The 26340-nt window shown below is 37.7% G+C and overlaps 2 protein-coding genes and 1 long non-coding RNA gene across 5 annotated transcripts in view; 1 reads left to right on the top strand and 2 right to left on the bottom strand.

Annotated features, from left to right (window-relative positions):
- Window positions 1–3347: 3347 nt before the first annotated feature.
- Window positions 3348–26340, bottom strand: part of SPCS3 (signal peptidase complex subunit 3) — a 28686-nt gene continuing 5693 nt past the window's right edge. Inside the window, exons 1-5 of one of the 2 annotated variants that reach the window (XM_002709480.6) lie at window positions 12877–13134; window positions 10429–10502; window positions 8074–8150; window positions 4428–4543; window positions 3348–3503 (exon numbers count right to left, since the gene is read on the bottom strand). In XM_002709480.6, coding sequence (XP_002709526.1) covers window positions 3371–3503; window positions 4428–4543; window positions 8074–8150; window positions 10429–10502; window positions 12877–13019 — 543 coding nt within the window. In that variant the 5' untranslated portion in view covers window positions 13020–13134 and the 3' untranslated portion in view covers window positions 3348–3370. Of the gene's footprint in view, window positions 3504–4427; window positions 4544–8073; window positions 8151–10428; window positions 10503–12876; window positions 13135–26340 lie in introns of those variants that run through there. The other variant, XM_089327257.1, reaches the window with a different exon arrangement.
- On the bottom strand, window positions 10741–12870 carry LOC149127767 (uncharacterized). Its single transcript, XM_089327258.1, has 2 exons — window positions 12334–12870; window positions 10741–11020 (listed from the first exon to the last, which is right to left on the bottom strand). Exons 1-2 carry the CDS (start codon window positions 12578–12580, stop codon window positions 10875–10877), a joined length of 393 nt encoding a protein of 130 aa, XP_089183384.1. The 5' UTR covers window positions 12581–12870; the 3' UTR covers window positions 10741–10874.
- LOC138848471 (uncharacterized) lies at window positions 13419–24892 on the top strand. Of its 2 annotated transcripts, none has more exons than XR_016229934.1 (3): window positions 13419–13557; window positions 17172–17316; window positions 24503–24892. It is a non-coding gene; the product is annotated as an uncharacterized LOC138848471 (long non-coding RNA). The 2 variants fall into 2 exon arrangements; XR_011386286.2 differs by lacking the exon at window positions 24503–24892 and adding an exon at window positions 23375–24433.

Below are 26340 nucleotides of genomic sequence, written 5' to 3'. Positions count from 1 at the left end.
TTGGGGTTTTTCCACTGCTATTTTAAAGTAAAGCAAATATCTGTCTCATCACTAGCCACGAACTGTTGGTTCTGTTTTGAAAAGTCTGGGAAAACACAGGTCATAAAAGCTGTGGCAAGAGTAGCACAGTACAACTGAACTTGAAGGAGGAAAACCAGTCATATCTAATGTCAACAGGAACTCAAGAATGAAAACAACAAAAAATGGTAGCACATACACAGAGTGCTACCTACAGTCCCTGTGGTTTGGCCACATCAGAAACATGACTCCATTCATCATCAATATTTATTGGGTGCCCATCATGTGTGAGGCACCAGCTAGGTGCTAGGGAATAAACAAAGGAAAATCTGACAGACTGCCCTCACAGAGCTTACAGTCTAGAACAGGAGCATACAGTCTCTGGAGAAGGTATTTTAGGCGCAGTTCACCTCCCACCACCCACTCCCACTAGAAAAAAATAAAACTGTTCAGTTGACAATACTTGGTTTTTTCCAGTAACTTCTTCACATAAAAGCATAAATCTGAAAGTCTTTTAAAATGCATACTTTTACTTGTAAACAAAATTCACTTTCATTAGAAAAAAGGCTGAGTTTTTATTGCAATTAAGAAAATCCTCAAATGTATATTCAGTATTTTCATGAATTTCTTATGAAGGTGCTTATTACCAAAGTTCCCAGCTTATGTTCCACCCCCACAAACCCATTTCAGGCCAATTCAAACCATTACAAAATACCTCTGTTATGTTAGCCTATATCTCAAAGACTCAAAGCTTTAGATTTCTAGCTTTAGACAGAAAATAGCAAGAAAAAGAAAAGAAGTTCATTATCACTTTAAAGCTCATCTCTTACAGCTATTAATTTGCTGATTAGACCCACCAAAGAGCTGTGATTTCAAGAAAAGAAATTTAAAATAGAACACTGTCCTCTTATATTAAGAATTTCTGAAGCTTTTTGTTATGTTCTTTTTAAGCACAAAATTATAATCAATTAGGGGAATATAAAAACACTGGTAATGTCATTTATTCTAGGTCAAACTGCCAGAGAAAAAGGTATAATGAACCCAAGATTTTAAAATTAATTCATCCTAACTGTAATTACTTCAAGTAAGTGTCTTGCAGTTGCTTTTCTCACAATCATCTCTGTGTCCACTTTTCTAATCACACTTAAGATTTTCAGAATTCTGAAGCATTGTGTCTTTGTACAGACTTTATGAGCTACCTTTAAAATGTCAAGACCAAAGAAAATGGGTACCAAACTGAACACAACTTTATTTTTTTGAATGTAGAATTAGATGAACTAATAAAGCTGTGCAAACTCAAAAATGAGTTCCTGAGACACAGGTTCCTTCTTTCATGTTGGAACACTGTCCTGAGTAGTTTCCGTTAGATAAAAACAAAACTTCATCCACATTGTACTAGTTGGGCCTCTCTTTTTTTCTCACCAAACTCCGAGAACAAACCCAATTTATAAGCACTGACACCTGCAGATTTTGAGTTTCCATGCCTATGTATCTGTATCAAATAAACTTTCTAGTGTAAAATCTAATATAAAGTTTGACCAGTATGAATATCTTCCTGACCTCCCATTACCAAGGTGCTTTTCCTGTTCCATCTCTTTGCCAAACAGCTAAAACAAATTTTATAGGTGTATAGTAAAAGGACCACCACTTAAGTTAACTAGTTCAATTCTGCCAATTTACAGATTAAAAAAAACTAAGACCCTAAAAAGCTTAATAAAAAGGCTGGTAGCCATGATATTCTTTGACTTTCCTGCTAGTTTGAAAAAGTCTTATCTACATGCTTTTATATGAACTATACAATTACATATAATAACTATTAAAATTAATATAATTAAATAGTGATGATTTTCATATGAGATAAATGGAACAATTGCTAGCAATTAATTTAAACTATTCTTAGAAAATATTAGCCCTTTTGGTTACTACTAACAGTGTAACCATAGTATTTAGTTTTGCTCTTGAGGGTAACTGATTTGAAGTTGCTACCTTTAAGTATATTTCTTTGTCCACTGCAAAAAAAAAAAAAGTTAAATATGATTATATATTCAAGAATGTATTGTGTTTAATTTCTAAATTATTTTAATTACATTCAGATTTTTCTCATACATTTTATGTATGTAAAGTGAATTTACGCAGAGAAATAAATAAGATATCCCTATTATATGAGTTATTGGAAGCTTCAGGATAACCAAGCATACTATGGAAATTAAAAGTGAAATTTTACTAGTCTGTATTCTGAGGTATTATAAAAAGGTAAGCTTATAGAATCAGAATATCTGGTTCAAGTTTTAACTCCCATTTTTTTGCTAGCTATATAACCTTGTAGAAACTCAATAAACTTCTGGGTTTCACTTTCTTCATCTGCAAAAAGCTAACACTTGTACTACTTATCTCATTTGACTGAGGATAGAATACAAGAAAATACACGAGTGCTTTGTAAATAGAAAAGCACACCACAAATACTGGTAATTATTATTACCCCAACAGTTATTAAAGTGTGGACCTAAAAAAAAGTGTAAATAACTAGCACTTAGTGGCACTAGGCATGCTCACTAGAACAAACTTAAACTCTGAGGGTAAACCATGCAAACATTTTCAACTTTCAATGGCAATGCTAAAAAAAAATTATACAGATATAATACAATGGAATGTTTTTAGAGAAAGCACTGAAAGACACACATTTGGTTAACCTAAGAGATTTAAAATGAGTTAGAATGTTTTATAGCTAAATATAAAGAGGTATTTAGTCTTTAAGTGAAAAAAATTACTAGTCACCTGTAAGAAAAACAAGTGTCATGGGCATTCTAAAGACAAGTGGAATAAAATTCCATTACTTTTGGCTTTTTTTTGTAAACCAGGCTTCTAACAAATAACCATATTAATTCTTTCAGTAATCTAAGAGACAGAAAGAAAATGTCTACTTCTAAATCACATCCAATGTGAACTTGCATGAACGCAAGGCATAAAACAGAGTTCTTATGACTCTACAGGCACCTGGAAGTTTAACCACCCTTCATGCTCACTTTAATTTCCATAAATTCCCATAAATAATAATGGAAATAGAGGGAATAGTCCAACTTTTTTTTTTTAACATATAGTTATTATGTAGTTGCCTTAGTCTCATAATGCTCCACTCTTAGTGGCTTTGTTTGGAAAATTTGGTTTAAGTAGCGCACTAACCTTTTTCTTCAAATATGCCTTTTGATGTTAGTTCTTACACCAAGAAAAAAAAAAAAGAAGAAGAAAAAGTAACAAGCAAAAACAAATGAAAACAAATGAAGATGCAAGGGAAGAGACAAATGAGACACAATTCATTAAGTATAAAAATATTTTGTTTCAAATTCAGAATAATTTAATAACTCTTCGTTATTTCATATGTATCTGGAAATGGAACAGACACATGTCCTGATCCTGTCACAAGAGGTAGAATTCCAGCATTTGGTACAACATTCCAAGATAGGGTCAAAGTGACATTCCTGTTTCCCCTGTAAAAAGACATAATAATAAAGAGAAGTTAGTACAAATATTTGTTGCTCAATAAAAGCATTTTAAATCAAATACTGAGGTATTAGGTACTTTAATCATAACTAGCTATTCCTATTAGGAATCCTTACTTCCGAAAAGAACTATTTTCTCATGTCATCTGAAATCCAAAGACAATGGTGGAAAACACCAGCCTCACAACTACAAGTATCTCTTAATGACCAAAACTCACTCATTGATGAAATTAATGGAACTACTAACCAAAAGTTTTAAATGAGTAAAATACAGCAAAGATAAAACGAATAATAAGCCAGGAATCAGAAGATGATTCTTAAAAGCCTAATTCTGGCATTATCTAGATGAGCAAACCTGAACAAACTAAAACATCTTACTGCCTGATATTTCCATCTGGAAACACAGGCCTAGTTTGGTCAAAATAACTCTCTTCTTAAAAATCCCTTCTAAGTTTAGTCACAGAGCATTCCATATAAAAATTATGAGAGATCAATCATTCCAATGCCCAGTGAAGTTTAGGCAAGCTAAGAGAACAAACAGAAACCTCACACTCAACTACTAGACCTAACACACTGCTTCCTCATTAAGGTTTCCCTAAGTCATGTTCAGAAAGCAGCCCTTCAATCTGACAATCACAACCACCTACCAACAAGCCCATTCTTCCTATATACATTGGTAGACACAGTAGGCCTGTAGAAATTTGATTATTACATTTCACATACTGTAAAAGAACTGATTAGTTATCTCCAATTTGTATTTTTACCCAATCTTTCAGTTCAGATCTGTATAAATACTTCTTTCTCAATATTCCTTCTTTTTACCCTAATGTTTTTCCTCAAAATAAAAATACATCTTTCACTCACTTTCACATCTTAATAAAACGTAAAAAAATGACAAAAGAGAATGCTCACTTGAGACCATTTCCATCATCAAAGAAAAAATACTTTGTTTTCATATCTTTCAACAGCAGCTTCGGGTTATCACCTCGCAGAACAATCTTGTCCCAGAGGACAACCTGGTTCAGAGCCTACATTAAAATGAAAATTAATTAGATAACTTATCAGAAATGACATTTTATCACTTTAAATTAAAGCATTAAAAAGCAAATAATTTCACATATTAGTGAATCCAACTGTAATTTTAACAAGTCTTTCAAAGTTGGACTCACTAATGTGTACAGAAAATGACAATAAGTGACATAGATATAAAGGGGCAAACTTTTCTTGGAGTAAAAAAGGATACTGCCATAAAGGAATTCATTTCTTCACTTAGGTCAACTGTATTGCTTGGGGCTCTTACAGTTCATAAAATGTTAGACCTACTCATATGTTCTCTCCCAGAAGTAAAATCCTTGGAGAAACAAAGATACTAGAGAAAAAATCCTCAGAGGGTACGTATCCTTTTAAATCATTCTTCTCTTCAATTTCAGAGCCCCCCCCCCCCCAGCTCAGAATAGAGATTGATGGTGCCAGGAAAACAGAGACAAAATCCTTGCTCCATCACACTGTTATTACAAATTACTCTGCCAGATTATGCCAAGAAAATTCATGAATCGCTATGATTTGTAAATGATCAAGGAATCAATAAAGAAATTAGTATCAACATACTAGTTGTGCCAGGATAAATAATTAGAAATTTAGGTATACTCATCATAAGAGTACATTTATTTCAAAAATTCTATTGAACCTCAAGGAATATGTATACATTCATTCTATTTATTGATTGACTGATTTCTACTTCATGAGGAAGGGAGAGGGAGGGAGAGAGATCGCTTTCATTCACTGGGTTCATGCCTCAAAAATCCCTCAACAGCCAGGTCTGGATCATGGACAAAGCCAGGAGCCAGCAACACAAACCAGGTCTCCCACATCAGTGGTAAGAACCCAACTACTTACTTGACCTAACACTACTGCCTCCCAAGATATACATTATCAGGAAATAGGAGTCGGGAGCTGGAGCCAGGTGTCAAACCTGTGTGCTCCAATCTGAGATGCAGGTGTCTTAACCACCAGACCAAATGTCTGCTCCTTTGAGTTGTTACTCTAAACTTCAAAAACCGAATTTTCTGTTTGCTTCTTTTAACATTTTGTTGGTTCTCAAGGGCAAGAATCAAAATTTATTCATCCCAATGTTTCCAGTGTCTAACAAAGTATCCAGCATTTTGAGTACCCATATGCTCAAAGTAAACATATAATGAAATGAATACCAAAGACTCCAATTAACTTTTCAAACTATGAAACAAATCTCACTAATGTGTCATTCCAATTTAAATTAAAAAAAAAAAATGCTGATTCACCTTTTAATAAATTTATCTCCAGGTCACACTAATGATAAATATAAGGATAACTCGAAGACAAACAACATGTAACAACATTTTACTTCCAAAGATTTCATTTTCATATTTGTAAGCTTATCACTTGGTACCTTTAGTGTCAACACTGAAGCAGAACCTAAGATTTGTTTCAGCAATAATCTAAATACATGTGGCAATCTCTCCCCTACCTGCAACAAAAGGTCTATTACAATACATGAATAGCTTTCAACCTTAAATGAATCATTTAGATTGGTTTTAAGGTAATTTTTAGCAATATAATTAAAATTTATTATAACTATAATTTAGAATTATACAGTATAGTCCAAGTACTCAGACTGATGTATCCCACACAATTCTGAAATAAAGGAAAATAGGTCTCAGTAAACAAAAATTAATTAACTGCAGACATATGGCTAATAAGCTAGCAAAAGAGCTCACTTGATCTGTGTTTATTTCAGACTAAAATGGATTTTTAAAATCATCTCAGATGATTCAAAAAATTTTAATAACTTGCACAGCGTTTGTTTTTTGCTTTTTGTTGTTTTTTTTTTTTTTTTAATTTGACAGAATTAGACAGTGAGAGAGAGAGACAGAGAAAAAGGTCTTCCTTCTGTTGGTTCACCCCCCAAATGGCTGCTATGGCCGGAGCTATGCCAATCCGAAGGCAGGAGCCAGGTGTTCCTTCCTGGTCTCCCATGCGGGTACAGGCGCCTAAGCACTTGGGCCATGCTCCACTGCACTCCTGGGCCACAGCAGAGAGCTGGACCGGAAGAGGAACACAGGGACTAGAACCCCATTTCCTAGGTAATTCACAGCACAGTTTAGCAACAATCTTTCTGATCTTGCCATGTGAAACAGTCTCCAGGCATTTTGATCACAAATTGTTTGGAGCACAAACCCCCAAAACATGCATATTTATAAATGATATGTGTGTGTATACACATATAAAACACACATGTAGTAGTTAAGTAGTATCACTGATAGTGAATAAAATTCTCATTTCAAATAGTCTTCTTATCCAATGTTCAATTGTCTTAGTCAACCCTTTATTATATTACTTTTTTTTAATCCTTTAATATGACTTAGCAAGATCAACAGAAGTAGCAGCTCTGACATTTTCCTATTGTTTACACGTATTTGTGTCCCATTATCATTATCTTCAAACTGTAATTTCTTTGGAGGATGAAAGAAATGTTTACATTTTGTGAGGGTTATTTAAAATCGAGTAATATAATCCATTTCTACACTGCAATATTCAGCAAAATGCTAACAACAAAAACCCACTGATTAACTTCTTGCCCTATAAATTTCCTCTGAATACATGTAGTATTGCAGAAGACATGACCATCTGACTTAAGGACTTAACAAGAGTATTAACATCAGTTTAAGTAGCAAATATTAGGAAAGCTTAACTTCTTTCCCTTTTACTTTAAGTTGAGATATTTCAAAGTATTTCAGAAAGTTAATGGAAATTAAAAGAAATTGATTTTGGTGCAAAAAATTACAAAATCCAAGCATACTTTTTCCAGAATACTCATTTTCAATGAATTTCTTAAGACCCCCCACAAATGCAAGAAGTTCAAAATTTACACCAACATCAACATGCCTTTTAATTTCACTTTCCAAACTTCTAACCTTTGCATATTTGCTTTTATTTTAAAGGCAGAATAACAGAGAGATAACATACAGAGAAATCTTCCATCTACTGGTTCACTCCTAAATACTCTCAACAGCCAGAGTTGGGCCAAGCTGAAGCGAGGAGACTGGAATTCCTTCCAGGTCTCCCACATGGGTGGCAGGGACCCCAAGCACTTAAGCCTTCACCTCCCGCCTCACAGGGTGTGCATTACCACGAAGCTGGAATTGGCAACAGAGTCAAGACTCTCCAGGCACTCTTTCAACGGATTTGGGCATCCCAACCAGCATCTTAACTACTGCCCCAAACGTCTGCCCCTCTACAAACTTTCTGAGGTACCTTCATACATTACTAGAATTACATATTTGTTTAATTTATACTCATGAATTTCTTTACATGTACATCATTCTGAAGACCATAATATCAGACAGCCACACACAGAGAGAAAAAGAGAAGCAACCAAAGGAGTTTTCTAAATACAGCCACCTCTCCATAGGTTTGTGACTTGATTTTACTAGGCTATTCAGGTCAGTTGTTTTGTATATTCCTTCATAAAGAATAATATTTTAAACAGCTATGATGTATATATACAAATACATATACTTACATTATTTTTTGTTGAATATTCAGCTGATAAATAAAGAAATAACTGCTTCACATTCCAATCAAATATATTCTCAAGATGTAAATAAATTAAGGAATATGTAAGTCATAAAGCAGCATACAACTTTTAAAGTGATCATAGATATTCTTAGCAATATTAGTACTAAAATAGAAAAAAGTGGCCCAGAAACATACTGAACCACTAATTTAATAAAAATTTGTAGCAGATATACTGTAAAAATCAGTGCATTCTGAAGCAAAAAACACAAAAATCAGTATCCTCCTTTGCTCCTCCAAGCCTTACTAACCAAGATACTTTTATTAACAAGAAAATAAAAAAAGAAATCCAAATTTCAGTTTTCTGTAACAGCAATTAAGTCCAAAAGTATGGACTTAGTATATGAAATACATGATTCCACCAAAGTTCTAAGTATAATCAACCACCACTATTTAACAATAAACAAATATAAATTAGGTCCAAGTAATTAAGCAAGAATAATAAATTAAACAAGTTACTTTTGCACATAAATACCAGCAGAGGTCAAAATGTCTCAACACAGGAAGTGTTTTAGTAAAATGCAACTAACTCAGCACCAGTCTGGCACCATTTGGCTTTCAGGATGGGAAGCAAAAAACTTCACCAAAATTAACTACAAGGCTGTTGTCATTACTGAGAAATGAGCTGAGTATTTGGATCTTATTTTTATATGAAAAGTGCTAAATCATTTTATTATGTGCATTTATATACTAATAGCAACACATCTGTTATATTCCACTTTTAAATATGTATAATCACTAAGAATTACTGTTTTAAAACTGGCAAGTTGTGGATAGTTCTTTACAAGTACAGGTACTATTTCCAGTATTGTGAAAATCTAAACTACATGTAAACAATGAAATTGATAACACATAAATATGCTAGTTGTATTAGAAAATTTCACGGCAATTCCCTGAACACAAAATTACTACTTTCACACTAAATTTAAATTCCCTCAATATTTCTTAAATGACATGAAGACTTAAAAGTACAAAGTCTAGTCTAAGATTTTTCTGATATATACTGTGTTGCCTAAAATGTCAGTATCAACTAATTCGCAGTCTACTTAATTTTTTTGAGAAGCACTGAGAGCAAGAGAGACAAAGGAAAAAATGAGAAAGATTCCATTTACTGTTCACAAAAATACCCACAATGACCTAGACCAAGGGTAGAAGCCAGGAGCTTGGGAACAAAGTCTAGGAATCCCACTTGGGTGACAGGAACCCAACTACTTTGGTCATCACTGCTGCTTCCCATTAGCAAAAAGCTAGAGTCAAGAGTAGGCTGGAGCTGAGCATTAAATCCAGGTACCGATACAGGACCAGAGCATCTAAACCTGCATCTCAATCACTCACATGCTCCCTCTTTTATTCCACCTATTGTCTAAATCCAATCATTTATTTCTTTAAAAAATTCAGTTTTTCCATGCAAGTAAGAAAGGCACATCAAGTAAAGTGAAGCATATGATCTACTCCATTTGTTGACTGTTGCTTTATATAAGTTCCAACTTGAGTCTCCATAACTGTTTTTGATCAGAGTCTTAACAGGCAGGTAAGATCAGGCTGATATGGCAGAGAACAAAAATGTCAGCATATTAATCTATGATCCTAAGAAGATCAAAGTAACCAAAGTAATCTGAGCTATCAAGATGAAAATCCAAGAAAAAGAAAATTAAGACGTCTCTGATTCTTATTAAAGAAAGAATTATAATGGTCAAATGCTAATGTGGTTTAAAACAATCATTTTGATAATGGTCTTTCAAATTATAATAATACAACTCACTTCTTAAACATGCTTCTCTCAGCTATGAGAAGAAATGAATATATTTGCTGGGACTTTACATAAAATGCTTCTAGAAAGGGTGGATATAAGCATAGTGGTTAAGATGCCTGCACCCCATATCATAATGCCTAGGTTCCAAGCAAGTTCTACCTCCTGACTCCTGCGTATGAGCTTCCTGAGACACAGCTGTGATGGCTCAAGTAATCAGGCTCCTGCTACCCACTGCACAGAAATGAACTGAGTCCCGGCTTTCACTAGGGCCAGCCAAATGACCTCCAAACTCAGATTCAATCTTTTCTTGTCTATACAAGAATCAATCTTTTCTCATTTATATTTGAATCAATTTAATGTTTTCATGAAGAATTTAATGCCCATACAACTAACATAGAAATTTGCAAATTTTCTCAAAGTGTGAGTGACTGTTATCTTACTAATAAAAATACAGGTACAGGAATTTCCAAGGTTTGACAGATTCTGAGGGACAATCCTACTCACTATAAAACTACAGAAAAAGCAATAAAATATTCTCTTAAAGGATATCAGCAGTTATATCAAATGTAATGAATCCCAGATCACTTCTTTCTCTAGGTCCAGTGAAGTCTTCCACATTTTTTCTGGAAGATAAAAGTTTTACCATCCTTCAAACATAACATCATGCAAAATCCATATAGTTTCTAAATAAAATTAAAGACAGGATCCACTTGTGTGAACAGGTGAAATAGCAACCCCATAAAGAAACCAGTAAAATCCACAGAAATCTGCAATTAAAAACAGGATAAACATTGTAATCAAATATCAAAGTAGATCTTCAGCTGTTTTCATGTGCCTTAAGAGAATCTCTCCCAGCTCAATTCACAATAGTCAAGATATGGAATCAACCCAAATATCCGTCAACTGAGGACTGGAAGAAATTATGGAATATGTACACCATGGAATACTAATCCTGTCATTTGCAACAAAATGGTTGCAACTGGAAAACATTACACTTAGTGAAATAAGCCAATCCCAAAAAGACAAATACCATATGTTCTCCCTGATCTATGGTAACTAATAGAGTACCTAAAAGGTAATCCATAGAAGTGAAATTGACGTTTTGAGATGGGATGACTTTGAACATTGAACAGCCTGTTACCTGTATTGTTGAGGAACAGTTTTGTTTTTATTTTTCCCATACTATTTGTTGAACTCTTTACTTAATACAGAGTTAATCTTATGTGTATAAAGTTAATTGAAAATAGATCCTAGTAAAAAATAAGAATGGGAATAGGAGAGGGAGGAGGAAGAAGGGTGGGAGTGCAGGCGGGAGGGAGGGTAGGGTAAGAAGAATCACTATGCTCCTAAATTTGTATTTATGAAATGCATGAAGTTCACATACCTTAAAGAAAATTTTTAAAAATAAGAGAGAATCTCTAACATCATCAGCAACAAAAACGCTAAAAGGAACTATACTTTATGTAAAAGCACTTTTGTAGAACAGGTAGAAGAAAATTACAGATGACTTCAATATGGTGTGAAACATTACACGTGTTACAAGTGTACTTCAAAAAGCTCTTGGGAAAACAAATCAAAATATACATTTATTTTGGTGCAAACGTTTTTTAAAAAACCTATGCATAGTTTCCTCATACTACACATTTTTCATTAACAGATTTTGGAGAGGACTCATACACATGGATTTCAAAAACGTTTGGCCCCAAAATAAACTTCAATCTTTTAACTCCATTTCCATGAACTTTCTGAAGTACCACGTATTTACTGAGTGTTTATTACTGCTTACTGTGTGTCTGATCCACTGTGCATTTTTCAAAATTACTCCAAACAATCCTAACAAGCCTACCAGTCAGGTATCACTTTCACTTTAAACAAAAGGAAATTAAGACCCCAAAAGGTAAGAAACTTGTTTAAGACCACAAAAACATGTGTTCAATGTTCAGTATGTGTCAAGGTCTTTTAAGCCCCCATATGGCTGCTGAGGGCAGTGCGGCTTCCCACCCCAGGGCTATCTGATGTCAAACAGTATGTACCAAATATTGATATAGCGAAAAGAAAAACAGGAAGACAGACGGAGAGGGAGCGAGGAGAGGGGATGGGAGGGGAGGAGAGGACAAAGGGAGGGAAGGAGGGGGTCGCTATTACATAACTGGCTCTTCAGGGATTCTGACAAAGGAATTAAGTAAACTAAGGCTGAAGAATGAGCAAGAACGAACTGAGTAGAAAGGGGATGAGAATTGGGAGGGAAATGCTGCGTATCAAAGATAAAAGCAGTAGAGAGAAAAAACTACTTAAGAAAAAATCTGCAATCGAGAACGGACACTGCCATTGCAAAACCCGAATGTTGGAAGTTTTCAGAGTTATTTAAGCGGGGGGCTCTGGAAAAGACGACGAATGAAGAAACTCAAGCCCTGCCCTAGCAGCAGGCTGGGGTGTCCAGTGCTCCCCGCGCACCCTGCCACTTTCCCTGGCCAACTTCGAAGCAGATGCGAGGAGTCACCGCCTTCGCAAGACGGCGAGACAACGGCCACGGGCATGTCAAACGGGACGAAGTCGGCCTACAAGCCGCCCCTCGGCCGCCGAGAGAGGCCAGCGACGCCGGGCCGGACCCGGGCGGCGGACCCCTGGGGCCTCGCGTCCGACCCCGGCCGGCAGGGAGGGCGGGCGGCGCCGCGGCGCTGCTGTTGTGTTGCTCCCTCATTGGCCAGCGCGGGCGAGGGAAGTGAGGAACAGGAAGGAAGCCGAGGCGCTGACCCGAGGAACACTCAAAATTAAAATTTAAGAGCAAGCCCGGGAATTTACGGTGGAGGAGTGAGAGTTCCGACGGGAAGCCGGAAAAGCCCGCCAAGTCCACCCCTGACGTCCACCCTCGCCGACGAATGGCCGCCCGGGAGGAGGGGACCACGGGGAGGCGCGGCGTTCTGCCGGCAGCCCCGGTCCCAGCCCGGGCCCGATCCGGGAGCCCTGCCCCGCTGGCCGGGCCTCGGCCACACTCACAGCATGATCCGCGAGACGTGTAGCCGCACCGGGACGCTCCTGTCTTTGAAGGCGGTGGTGATGAAGCAGCCGAAGGTGAGCGCCGCCATCACGCTCAGCGAGAAGGCGAACAGCGAGTTCGCCCGTGACAGCACCGTGTTCATCGCGACCGTCTCCCGCGAGCCCTGGCGCTACACGCTTAGCCCGGCTCCCGGTCAGGAGGCGGACCCGCTCCCAGCGATCCGCGCCGCCTGCGGTGCGCACGTTCCGGGGGCGCGCGCCGCCACGGCCCCGCCTCCTTTCCGGTCCTCCGACGCGAGCGCGCGCGCACCCGCCTCCCCGGACACACCCACCCGGCGTCAAGGATCGGGCTTCGGAAAGGGGCTCCCGAGCCGCGAACCCGCCCCTGCTCCCCGGGCCTAACGGCGCCGCCAATCAGCGACGGGCATGGGAGGGGCGGGGTTTCGTCGCGGAAGACCCGCCTCCTTCAGTGCCGGCTTCTCCTCCTAGGCTGGTTGGCTCACAGAAGCGGGTAGGGTTTGCCTGCCAGGCTCTCTGATTGTTAGAGTAGGTGGTTTAACACGGGGGCTTCTTGAATCCTTAGGGCCATTAATGTTCCGTGAAAACCTGCGGCAGAGGAAGGTGGTTTGGAGCTTGCCCTCAATGTGTCAAGTCCGGAAGCAGCACTCTGCAAAGCACCCGGTGATTTCCCTTTATACTGAGCTTTTTGGGGAGTTTCTGAGGAGAGTGATAAATTGAGGCTACCCAGGTCATTAGTCTAATTCCAATGAACGCTCTGTTCTGTAAATAGATAAAGCTGTTTCAATTAGTAAGAACTGATGCTTTAAATACGTGCATCTTAAAATAGGGATATTTTTCCACAACTTGAAAAGACAGCCGCCCTGGGATCTTAGGATTGATGGGGAGAACAGTTGTGGAATTGCTACACAGCACAATGTATACGAATTTAAAGTTAAGCCACCAACAAATAATGGAAACCAGTTATCACATTCCTAATATCTGGAAGGGTTTTAGGGTGCCAGTGCTAGACTTTAAATATCATGTCTGCCAAAAGCTTTGTTTTTGTCACAGCTAGAGATTTTTCTGATTATACAAATGGGAATCAGAGAGTCCAGTAATCCACCAAAATAATTTTTTAAGTTTTGTATACACAAACCAAGAAGTCAAGAATATCTGTCCTAGACAGCTACAAACCAGAAAGTGCTGAAGAACTGACCCTGGTTTATGTTGACTGTGGTTGAGCCTTGGGTTCCTTGCATATTCATTAGCTTTTTTTGGTGGAGTGGACAGTGAGAGAGACAGAGAGAAAGGTCTTCTTTTACCGTTGGTTGGTTCACCCTCCAATGGCCGCTGCGGCCGGCGCACCGCGCTGATTCAAAGGCAGGAGCCAGGTGCTTATTCTGGTCTCCCATGGGGTGCAGGGCCCAAGGACTTGGGCCATCCTCCACTGCACTCCCGGGCCACAGCAGAGGGCTGGCCTGGAAGAGGGGCAACCGGGACAGAATCCGGCGCCCCGACCGGGACTAGAACCCGGTGTGCCGGTGCCACAGGCTGAGGATTAGCCTATTGAGCCATGGTGCCGGCCTATTAGCTTTCAAAATTAATTTTCATACACCTATACAGGTGGGATTATTACGAAGTGCCTGCCACAAACTAGGAACAGTTCTAGACCTTGAGAATACAGCATTAATAAAGCAAACTGCCTGCTCCAGTGGAATAGAACCAAGAAATAAAAAATGTATTAACTCCCTACCACAGAGAGAACCTTAATTGAGTTTAAAACCTTAGTTTCTGTTATCTGTGCTACCACAGTTTATACAATAGAGCAAATATTTATTGAATGCTTGGCGTGCTGTAAGTGGTGCAGAGTTATGCAGTAATTATTCTCTACCTTCATGAAGCATGTAATCAGATAGAGCTAATCTACTTGATTACATAACAGAAATCCTGAATGTGAAACATGCATACCAAGGCCAGTGACAGAGTGCTGTGAATTTCCAAAGAGGAAGAAATCACATCTGTGGTAATGTGGAACAAAGTAACATATGACAAGTATTTAACACATTGCCTGAAAAATACACTTCGATTGTTAGTATAGGTGACTTAGAAATAAGATGCTTATTGGTACAGGTGGTGATATCTAGAAAGACTATTCCACAAGATAATGAACTATAAGTATAGAATAACTAAGGGATATCTATAATCTGGTCCAACTAAACTATGTTGGTTAGGTGGGAATAAGCCAGCAAAAATAACAGGCTTTTGTAGAAAATCAGGCCAAGAAATTGGGACTTTATGTCAAGGAAATTGTGTGTTGAACAAGAGTGACATCACTAAACAGGCAGCCATTTATGAATTATAGGAGGGTAGAGTATTTCAAAAAAGTTCATGGGAAATTGAATTAATTTTATTTTGGTGCAAAAATTTTGAAATCCTTGCATAGTTTTTTTTTTATAATATAGATTTTTGTGAACTTTTTGAAGACCCCTCATATGCATGGGCTTCAAAAATTTTGCGTCAAAATGAACTTACCTCTTACTTCCATTTCTCATAAACTTTTTGAAGTACCTTCATACTTGGAGGGTGAGCGATGGAAGATAATGGTGATGGCATAAGAAAAAGAGGGACATTTCAAAGATAAAATCTACCTGACTTGGCAACTGCTTAGATAAGGGTGGGGCCTGCAAAATTTAGAGTAAATGTAGATTATGAAAGCACAAGTGAAATTAATTATATTGTTATGACACCATGGTATTGAACCTGAATAATTTGGTGTGCCAAAAACACATATAAATCCACAAAAGGAGTAGATTATGGATCGGGTAGAGAAGTCTCTTATTCTGTTATATTTTCCCCATTATTTCTTTGGATTTTCTAGATATTTCATATAATTTACCTTTTCCTGTCTATTTTTTATACTTGTAATCATCCATTTCAGTGGTTAATATTTCCAACATGATATGCAGTAATAATGGCAACAACCAAAATTTGACTTGTTCCTTATTTGAGAAGAAAGTTTCCTTCATCTCCATATCAAATGAACTGAGGAAATGTATGTGTGCATCTATCATTATATAACATAAGCTGCATGTTGATATTAAGAAGATACCATTAGTACTATTTTATTGGGAAATTTTTAAAAAAGATGAACAAGTGCTGAATTATTTTCAAATACATTTTCTATACCTTTGGATGTGATCATATGATTTTTCTCTTCTGCTAATATGATAGGTTATATGATTAAATGATACTGACTCATTAAGCATTCCTGCAATAAACTCCATTTGGTCCAGTAAATTATTTGTTCATATGCCTTGGAGCTTTCCTAGATTATTTTTTAAAAATTTCTGTTATTAATATTCATGTGAAATTGATATGTGTTTATTGTGCTATTACACTCATATGAGAAAATGAATTTTTTCAAGTTTTTCATATTTGTGCACTAGGATATTTTAAATAGCATTTGAGTTATCTGATCTTTAAAAGTTGGGTAGAAATTCCCGTGGGGTACTATTCTTTTGTTTTAATGGATATTTAGAACTCCCTGGGCCAGCACTGTGGCATAGTGGGCTAAGCCTCTGCCTCTGGCACCGGAATCCCATATGGATGCCAGTTTGAGTCCCAGCTGCTCCTCTTCCAATCCAGCTCTCTGCTATGGCCTGGGAAAGCAGTGGAAGATGGCCCTAGTACTTGGATCCCTGAACCCGTGCAGAAGACCCGAAATAGCTCCTGGCTCCTGACTTTGAATCGGCTCAGCTCCGGCAGTTGAGACCATCCAGGGAGTGAATCAGCAGATGGCAAACCTCTCTATCTCTCTCTCTCTGTAACTCTACCTCTCACATAAATAAAATCCTTTAAAAAAAAGTAATTCCCATTATATATATATATATATATATATATATATATTTGTGCCTTCTACCATTTAAATTTATTATTTTAATTACTGTTCTTGTGCTGATTTTTTCAAAGATCAGTTTTTGCATTTACTGATTAACTCTGCTATTTCTTGTTTTCCATGTCATTAATATTTTTATTAGCATCATTTTTTATCCCATTTTTCTTGGTTTATTAGCTTTGCGAACTGGGTATTTAGTTGATATATTTTTCAATTTCATCGTTCAGAAAACTGTTTTAGCTATATCCTAAAATATCTGATATGTTTAAATTTTATATTTCCCCTTTGACTGCAGAGTTGTTTAGTTGTGTTTTGTGTGTGTGTGTGTGTGAATTTCCTAGAGGAAGGAACTTATTCTTTTTGATTGTTTTAAATTAAAATCTGACTTTATTTCATGTAGGCCAAAAATCCTGTTAATATTTCTGTTCTTTGGAATATTGAGGTCTTCTTTGTGGCCTGAAGTTTCACTTTTGTGAATAGAATAATCTTTTCCTTACCCTCTGGGAAGATGTTCCAAGAACCACAGTGAACACCTGAAACTGCAGGTACTATTGAACTGTGTATATACTATATGTTTTCCTATGTGAATACTTTCATACCTATGATAAAAGTTAACTTATTAATTAGGTACAGTGAGAGATTGTTAGCAGTAATTAATATAGAATCATTATAATAATATACCGGAAAAATGATTAAAGAATGTGGTCTCTATCTGAACATTTCATTTAAAGGGAGTAATTTATGGGTTCTTGTTAGCATATCTTAATTGCCAACATCACTACTCTTGCACTTTGTATTGACTACTAGGTAAAATAAGTATTCCTTGAAAACAAGCACTTTGATACCAATATTGCCAACTTGGATCTGATAACTGGGATGGCTTCTAAACTGGTGGGTCCATAGCATATACACGATGGATACATTGGGTGAGGAGGAAATAGGTGGTTTGAGACTGCATCCCACTACTCATAATGGCATAGAGTTTAATACTTATGAATTGCTTATTTCTAGAATTTTTTATTTAATATTTTCAGGCCACAGTTGACTTTGGGTAACTGAAATCATGAAAAGTGAAACCACAAATAGCAGGAACTATTATATTCAACTTGCAGTTGAAAGAAGATGTATTTTCTGTTACTAGTATTCAAAATTTGATATATATTAATGAAATATGCCTTATTATGTTTTTGTAGCCTTAGTGATTTTTTTTGTTATATTGATTTTCTTGGCTTAAGAGAGATGTGTTAAAGGCTCTCGTATTGATATATTTTGCCTCACATTTCCTATAGTTTCTGTTTTATAAAAATTGTTAGATAACTTGATAGGCTGTATTGTATTAATAACTCTTACATATTCATTATAAATGATTGTCTTTAGTATTATAGAGTATCTTTCTTATGCTGCTAATGCTTGTTAATCCAAATTCTAGCTTATCAAAGTCCAAGATTTCACAGAAGGAGATTGAGGTAGTTATTTATTTGAAATAATACTATGGACTTCAATGTAAAATGCAGGGGTTTTATACTAAGTGTCTTATACTTAATTTCTACTCAACTCAATGACAACAATAAGGTTAGCAATTGACATGCTTTATCAAACTTGAATAAATGGCAAATAGCCAAATGAGGAAGGCAAGCTAATTACATTGCTGAAGGAAAGAAAGCAGTCTAGAATAAAAAGTAAAATTTCAGTTTTCTTATTTGCAAATCATTATCCATCTATAACATCCATCAAGGAAGAAAGGGATAAATAATTTTATATTGAAAGACTTTCAATAAAACTGCATGCATGTGGACAGTTCTTTAAAGGGGATGAACCCAAAGATATAAATATTCTAATCACATATACTATTGCTAGCAGTATCTGAAGCATCAAACCACCTAAGGAAGTTCCTCCAATGAAGCAGGTTACAAGCCACGCACACTAAGGTCTCAAATTTGAAATGGTTTTCAAAAAGAGATAATAGGGGACAGTGTTGTAGTGCATCAGGTTAAAGCCACTGCCTGTGACACAGGCATTCCATACAAGCACTGGTTCAAATCCCAGCTGCCCCTTTACTTCTGATTCAGCTCCCTGTTAAGGCACCTGAGAAAGCACTGGAAGATGGCCCAAGTACTTGGGCTCCTGTCATCCATGTGGGAGACCCAGTTAAAGCTCCTGGCTCCTGCCACCAGCATGGCATAGCTCTGGCCATGTGGCTATTCGGGAAGTGAACCAGTAGATGAAAACTCAATCAATCTCTCTCTCTCTCCCTCTCTGTATAACTCTACCTTTCAAGTACATATATGAATCTTTTTTAAAGGAGATAATAGATTACACTGTTCATCATAGAGAGGATCATATCTTATACACTTTTCTAGCATTTTCCAATGCCCAGGACACTGAATCTCGTGTATACTTGATACTCAAAACAATTCTTATTGAATTGAGATATGCTGAATCCAGACTGTGATATTTTTGAAGAATTTTCCATGAAAAGAATACATGTCATACACGGGTAGCAAACATTTAAACTATAAATTGGTAAATTGGAAAAATATAAAGCTAAATTGAATATGTAGGCCAAGACAAATTGTAGAAGGCTTGAAATGAGGCCAGTATTGTTCAAATATTCAGAGACTATCAGCTATCGTTGGAAATATTAGATCACTAGGGCTGACAATGTGGTATAGTAGGTAGAGCCACCACTTGTGACACCGGTATCCCTTATGGGCAGAAGTTCGTGTCTGGCTGCTCCACTTCCAATCCAGCTCCCTGCTTATGGCCTGGAAAAAGCTGCAGAAGATGACCCAGGTACTTGGGCCCCTGCCACCCACATGGGAGAAATGAATGAAGCTCCTGACTCCTGGCTTCAACCTGGCTCAGCACTGGCTGTGGTAGCCATCTGGAAGATTCTCTCTCTCTCTCTCTTTCTCTCTCTCTCTCTCTCTCTCTCCTTTCCTCTCTCCCTCCCTCCCTCCCTCTGTCTCTCAGTCTCTGCTTCTCTCTAACTCTGATTTTCAAAATAAATAAAGAAATAATAAAAAAGAGAAGATTTTAGATAAATTGAATGCCATGACCACTAGACTCTGAGGATAAGTAAGGATAAGGGAAGGATGACATTGCTAACGGGTAGACCAGGTGAGAGATACTTGCAGCAGACTTCACTGTTTTGGAGATACTCATTTGGTTAATTAACAGATCTATAATACACAAGATTTGTATATAGACTATACCAATCTGATAATTCCAGGAGTCTTATGTTCATGAATTTCTTTAAAGAGAGGGACACACACCCACACACATACACACACACAGAAAAGCCATTTCTGTCTCCCACACACTAAAATTCCATATTCCTAGAAGAAAAAAATAAGTATTTCCAAACTGTATTTTTCTACAGTTTAGGCAAAGTAGACCACTCTTACCACTTAAGGGAATTTAGGGATTGGTATGCTAGTCAACTTCCCAGATAACCAACAAGATTAACCTTGCAAGCAGGCCTTTTTAAGGGTAGAAGGCTCAGACCTATTTTAGTCTCATGTCATTTACCATTGAAAATTTTTCCAAGAATTATTTCTATGGAATGTATAGAAATCTAAGAATGTATTTTTATTTTTATTTTTTACAATTATTTCCTTTATTTTTTTTTTCCCCTTACATTAAAACTGCCTGTTTGGTCCAAAGCTCTTCAAATGAAACTAATTGATTCAAACAGAAGCTGCTTGGGATACTTAAGCCTGTGGTTTAAAATGGCTTTTGTAAGCTCACCCATGGTCTACTGTTTGAATCAATTAGTTATACTTTATACTTTATCCTCTCACCACTGTCACTGTCTTGCATCTTGGCTTTCTACTGTGCTTCTGCATTCCTTCTCAGGTCCTCCTTTCACTGACTTGGCATTCTGAACCAAGCCATTTGCACCACTGTCTCTGGGCCTACTTACAGGCACTTGACTATTAGCTTGCTTGGTAAATTAGTCCATGTATTCATGGCTGCCTGACCTACCTGCACATGTCAGACTAGTTTATTGAGCACTGATAAGCTATATATTAGAACTACACCAGAGAGACCATTGGTTTCTGAAGAATTACATCACATCCTCCCAAGGGAAATGGACAAGAATCCCTTCCGTACTCTACTGACAATTAAAGACATACCTCCAAATTGAATTATTTGAATAGTTTAGGCAATTATTGTCCAGCTTCTCTGCTTATATCATCTAGACAGTTATCCTTTTCAGGAAAGTGAAGGGTTTGCTTGGCACCTAGTTAAGCCTGCAGCATTGTCTTAGTTGAATAATCTAATCAACTTTTCTCTACTCCTGGCTTCTTCTGATTCACCCAGAGACTTACCATTGAAACTCTGTCTAATATGCCATGGTGGACATCTGGTCATAGGAGAAATGAAGTTCTAATGTGTCTCACTCAAAATACATCCACAGAAACTAGTTCTTTTTTTTTTTTTTAAGATTTATTTATTCATTTGAAAGTCAGAGTTACACAGAGAGAGGAGAGGCAGAGAGAGAGAGAGAGTGTGTGTAAGAGAGGTCTTCCATCCGCTGGTTCACCCCCAAATTGGCTGCAACGGCCGGAACTGCGCTGATCCAAAGCCAGGAACCAAGAGCTTCTTCCGGTTCTCCCACGTGAGTGCAGGGGCCCTAGGACTTGGGCCACCTTCCACTGCTTTCCCAGGCCATAGCAGAGAGCTGGATCAGAAGTGGAGCAGTTGGGACATGAACTGGTGCCCATATGTGTTGCTGGCACTGCAGGCAGGGGCTTTACCCACTATGCCATAGCACTGGCCCCAAGAAACTAGTTCTTGTTGAGATCATTGGGTGTATAAAATAGCTATCTTAAGGCTTGCTTTTGGGCCATATGTGCTACATGAATTTGGGTTAGCTCCCACTTATTATTCATTCAGACAACCAAAGTTCTAGATAAGTAAGATCCAAAATTCAGACCATGCCTATAGAGGGGATTATGGCATACTATTAAAAGAATTATTTTATTATTATAGAAAAATTGCTGCAGATCATTGGCAAACAAAGCCAGCTACATCTGTAAAGGAAATAGAAGGTGAAAATGATTCTAGGAACTGCATAGAAACAATTAACATAACCTGTTGGAGACTTCTATCCTTAGAAAGATCTTCTCACAAGGTTGGCTGTTGGCTGGAATCCAGGAACGTTACCAGGAAAGTATTCTACCAAGCCAAATCCACTATTGTAGATAAGAGTATTCTTTGTGTAGACCTATTGCCACATTCATGCTCCTTTTTATGTATATAAACTGAGAAGAATTTTAAATAAATACACATAACAGAGAAGGTTAGAAAATCCCATATATATGGTTTATTAGTTGGTGAACATATCTTCAAAGCTAAAATTCCATATGCAACTCCACTATTTCATTTTCTAACTTTAAGTGTTTATGAAGAAATATCTGAATTCTTTGTATCTTACTTTGAAAGGTCTATTCTAGTAAAAAAAAAAAAGGCTTTATATTTTTATTAGACTTTAGTTTCTAGGTGCTGACATGTGCTTGACTTTTTTCTTTGTACTATTACCTGTCTGTGAACCCCTACACTGGGAAGAAGTACAAAGTACTCTGTCAACATACTAATAAAATGGAAATTCTTGAAGCACAAATCTTGATTTAGTGGTTTGATCATTTATTATATAATGGGAGTCAGTCATAAAGTGCATGATATTCTAGAAAAGGAGGAAGGGGAGAACTTGAGCCTTGTTGATAGATGCCAAGACATTAATCTTGCTATGCACACTTATTTTACCAAACAGGCAGTCAGTACCCAGTGCCCAAGAATGGGGTAAGGACAGTTGTGACCTGGGTAACAACCAAAATATGTGTTCTGAGGTATAGATGAACTTTGCAGACATCATTCTGCATCTAGGTTGATCATTTGTACAATGCCTGTAGTTTATTGTATTTAGCAGATAATAATTTTTATGACAGTTTTTTCTGGAAGAGGTTCCAAGTGATTCGTAAAAAGGTGACACTTAGAAGAAAGCAATGAATAGATAATTTCTTCCTTATTTTCTTACGAACATAAAGAATTAACCCTTATTCAATATACAAACTATGTTTCTTCATTTGTAAAAAAGATTTATTTATTTGTTTTAAAAATCAGCAGTACAGAAAGTGAGGGAGAGAGATCTTTCATCCACTGATTCATTCCCCAGATGGCTGCAATAGCCAGTGTTGGGCCAGGCTGAAGCCAGAAGCTGGGAACTCACATTCAGGGTCTCACATGCAGAATGCAGGGACCCAAACACTTGGACCATCTTCTGCTTTTTCCAAGCCATTAGCAGTGAGCTGGATTGGAGGTGTAGAAACTGAAACAAGAATCAGCATAAGTATGGGATGCCTGTGTAGCAAAAAGCAGCTTAACCCATTACACCAAAAATATTGGCCCCTAGTTCTTCATTTTTTGATCTTCATTGAGCCTTTGGATATAAATGTGAATACAAAGAGAGACATGAATGACATTTGCACTTTCCTCTGGTCTAACAGCTCAGAGTGAAGTTAAAATTATTTTGCCAAATCTGCGATCAATATTTTTAAGATAACAATTATTTCCTTACCATATGTTCTCCCTGATCAGTGACAACTGACTGAACACCAAAAAGGAAACCTGATGAAGTGAAATGGACACTATGGGAAACGGTGACTTGATCAGCATAGCCCTGACTGTTAATGAACAACTTAATACATTATCCCTCTTAGTAGTTTTTTCGTCTGTTCTACTTAATATGACTGGTTTAATTCTGTAATTAATACACAGTTATTCTTAAGTGTTGAAAATTAACTGAAATGTGATCCCTGTTAAACATAAGAGTGGGAATAAGAGAGGGAAGAGATGTATAATTTGGGACATGCTCAAGCTGACTTGCCCCAAATGGTAGAGTTAGAAACATACCAGGGGATTCCAATTCAATCCCATCAAGGTGGCATGTACCAATGCCATCTCACTATTCCAAGTGATCAATTTCAGTTCACAATTGATCATAATGAAAGGACTAAGAGTCAAAGGGAGCACATAAACAAGTCTAGTACCTGCTAACACTAACCGATAGAATAAATAAAGGGGAGAGTGATCCAACATGCGAAGTGAGATACTCAGCAGACTCATAGAATGGCAGATGTCCTAAACAGCACTCTGGCCTCAGAATCAGCCCTAAAGGCATTCAGATCTGGCTGAAAAGCCCATGAGAGTATTTCAGGCATGGAAAGCCAAGACACTCTGGCAAAAGATCTCTGTGAGTGAGATCCCAGTGGAAAGAACAGGTCATCAAAGAAGGAGGTACCTTTCTCTGAAGGGAGGAGAGAACCTCCACTTTGACTATGACCTTGTCTAAACAAGATAAGAATCGGAGAACTCAGAGGGCTTCCATAGCCTCGGCAACTCATGACTGGAGCATAGGGAGATTACTGATGCCATAGACAGGAGTGTCAATTGGTAAAGTCAACAACAGGAGTCACTGTGCACTTACTCCTCATGTAGGATCTCTATCCTTAATGTGCTGTGCATTGAGATTTAATGCTATAACGAGTACTCAAACAATATATTTCACTTTGTGTTTCTATGGGGGTGCAAACTGTTGAAATCTTTACTTAATGCATACTAAACTGATCCTCTGTAAAAAAAAAAAAAAAAAAGAAATTATCAATTCCCAACTTGACTCTCACTGGGATTTTTTTTTTTTTTTTTTTTTTTTTTTTTTTTTTACAGGCAGAGTGGACAGTGAGAGAGAGAGACAGAGAGAAAGGTCTTCCTTTGCCGTTGGTTCACCCTCCAATGGCCGCCGCTGCAGCCGGCGCACCGCGCTGATCCTGGCAGGAGCCAGGAGACAGGTGCTTTTCCTGGTCTCCCATGGGGTGCAGGGCCCAAGCACCTGGGCCATCCTCCACTGCACTCCCTGGCCATAGCAGAGAGCTGGCCTGGAAGAGGGGCAACCGGGACAGAATCCGGCGCCCCAACCGGGACTAGAACCCGGTGTGCCGGCGCCGCAAGGTGGAGGATTAGCCTATTGAGCCACGGCGCCGGCTTCTCACTGGGATTAAACATGACACTAGGTCTGATCTGATTTCATCATCATTAAAAAAAATCATCTATTATTTTTCACTTTATGTTTCTGTGTGGGAGCAAACTGTTGAAATCCTTACTTAATGTATACTAAGCTGATCTTCTGTATATTAAGATAATCGAAAATGAATCTTGATGTGAATGGAAGGGGAGAGGGAGTGGGACAGGGGAGGGTTGTGGGTGGGAGGGATGGTATGGGGGGGAAGCCATTGTAAACCATAAATCGTACTTTGGAAATTTATATTCATTAAATGAAAGTTAAAAAAAAGATAACAATTATTTCCTATGCATGTGAAGCATTTTTAAAGGAATCAAAATTCTGAGCAGGAGAGCATCAAGCATTTGGCTTAGTGGGTAAAACACTGGTTAAGACATCTATTTCCCACATCAGAGTATCTGGGCTCAACACCTGGCTCTGGCTCTCGCTCCTGAATCCAGCTTTTTGCTAATGCAGGCTCTGGTAGCCATCACTGCTCAAGCAATTGGGTTTCTGCCATCCACATGGGAGAACAAGATTCAGTTCCCAGCTCCTGGCTTCAAAGCACCTGGCCTGGGCCAGGGCTATTGTGAGCATTTTGGAAGTGAACCAATGGATGGCAGCATCTCTCTCTCTCTCTCTCTCTCTCTCTCTCTCTCACTCTCACACACACACACACACACACTAATTGTTTAGGTAACTAATTTAAAAAGTTAAAGTTTTGAGGAGAGAGCTGCTAGGTAGATAATATAGTATTAGTAGATGATGTAGATCTGGGAATATTTCTTGAGCATTTATATTAATTCAAACAAAAATAATTCTTACTGAATCTTTTCTCTATAGTTATATTTTCTAGGCACATAATGTTGACATACACTAATTGAGTTAAATTATGATTGTAAGAAAAGAATTCAGTGTTGAATGAGTTAAAATAGAAGCTTTTCTGAAGCACTAAGCAGGTAAATAATAGCTAAATAAGATGTACTGAGGCACACTATAGGATAAGAGTAGGTTTTCAGGACAAGACTCCAAAGGTAATAAATTGGATAAGCTGGCTGAATTCAGACATAGAGAGCATATCAGATTCTCAGTTCTGTATAATGCAGGAATGAGAGGGTTGGGGAGAGAAATGAGAAGGAAAAATTGCTCTTTGTAAACATACATGAATACTCACTAAGGAGGCTCAAGAAGCTAAGCTGTCCTAGCTGGGCTCCCAAATCCCTATTAGTGATCTTTGATTATCAATGCTGAATGCAAGAGCATGAGGGTGTCAATGTTGTTGATATGTTTTTTGCCACAGTCAGGACTGACTAAATAGCTACACAACTGGACATGTAGGTTAGAGGTAGAGAGGAAGTTGTGGATCATAGCTATCCCCATGAAAGCTGGGAAACAGAGGGCCTAAGGGAAAGAAATCAGGGTAGAGGAACTGACATTAAAGTCCTGTTTATTTATTTTCATTTTATATGCAAGAGAAACAGAGACCGAGAGAGAAAGGCAGGCAGAG

This window comes from Oryctolagus cuniculus, chromosome 2 (genome assembly GCF_051225735.1).
Source record: "Oryctolagus cuniculus isolate XC-2025 breed Fujian yellow rabbit chromosome 2, ASM5122573v1, whole genome shotgun sequence".
In the NCBI taxonomy this organism is placed as follows: domain Eukaryota; kingdom Metazoa; phylum Chordata; class Mammalia; order Lagomorpha; family Leporidae; genus Oryctolagus; species Oryctolagus cuniculus.
The sequence above is the reverse complement of the archived record's forward strand: the minus strand, read 5'-3'. Positions and strand labels throughout refer to the sequence as shown.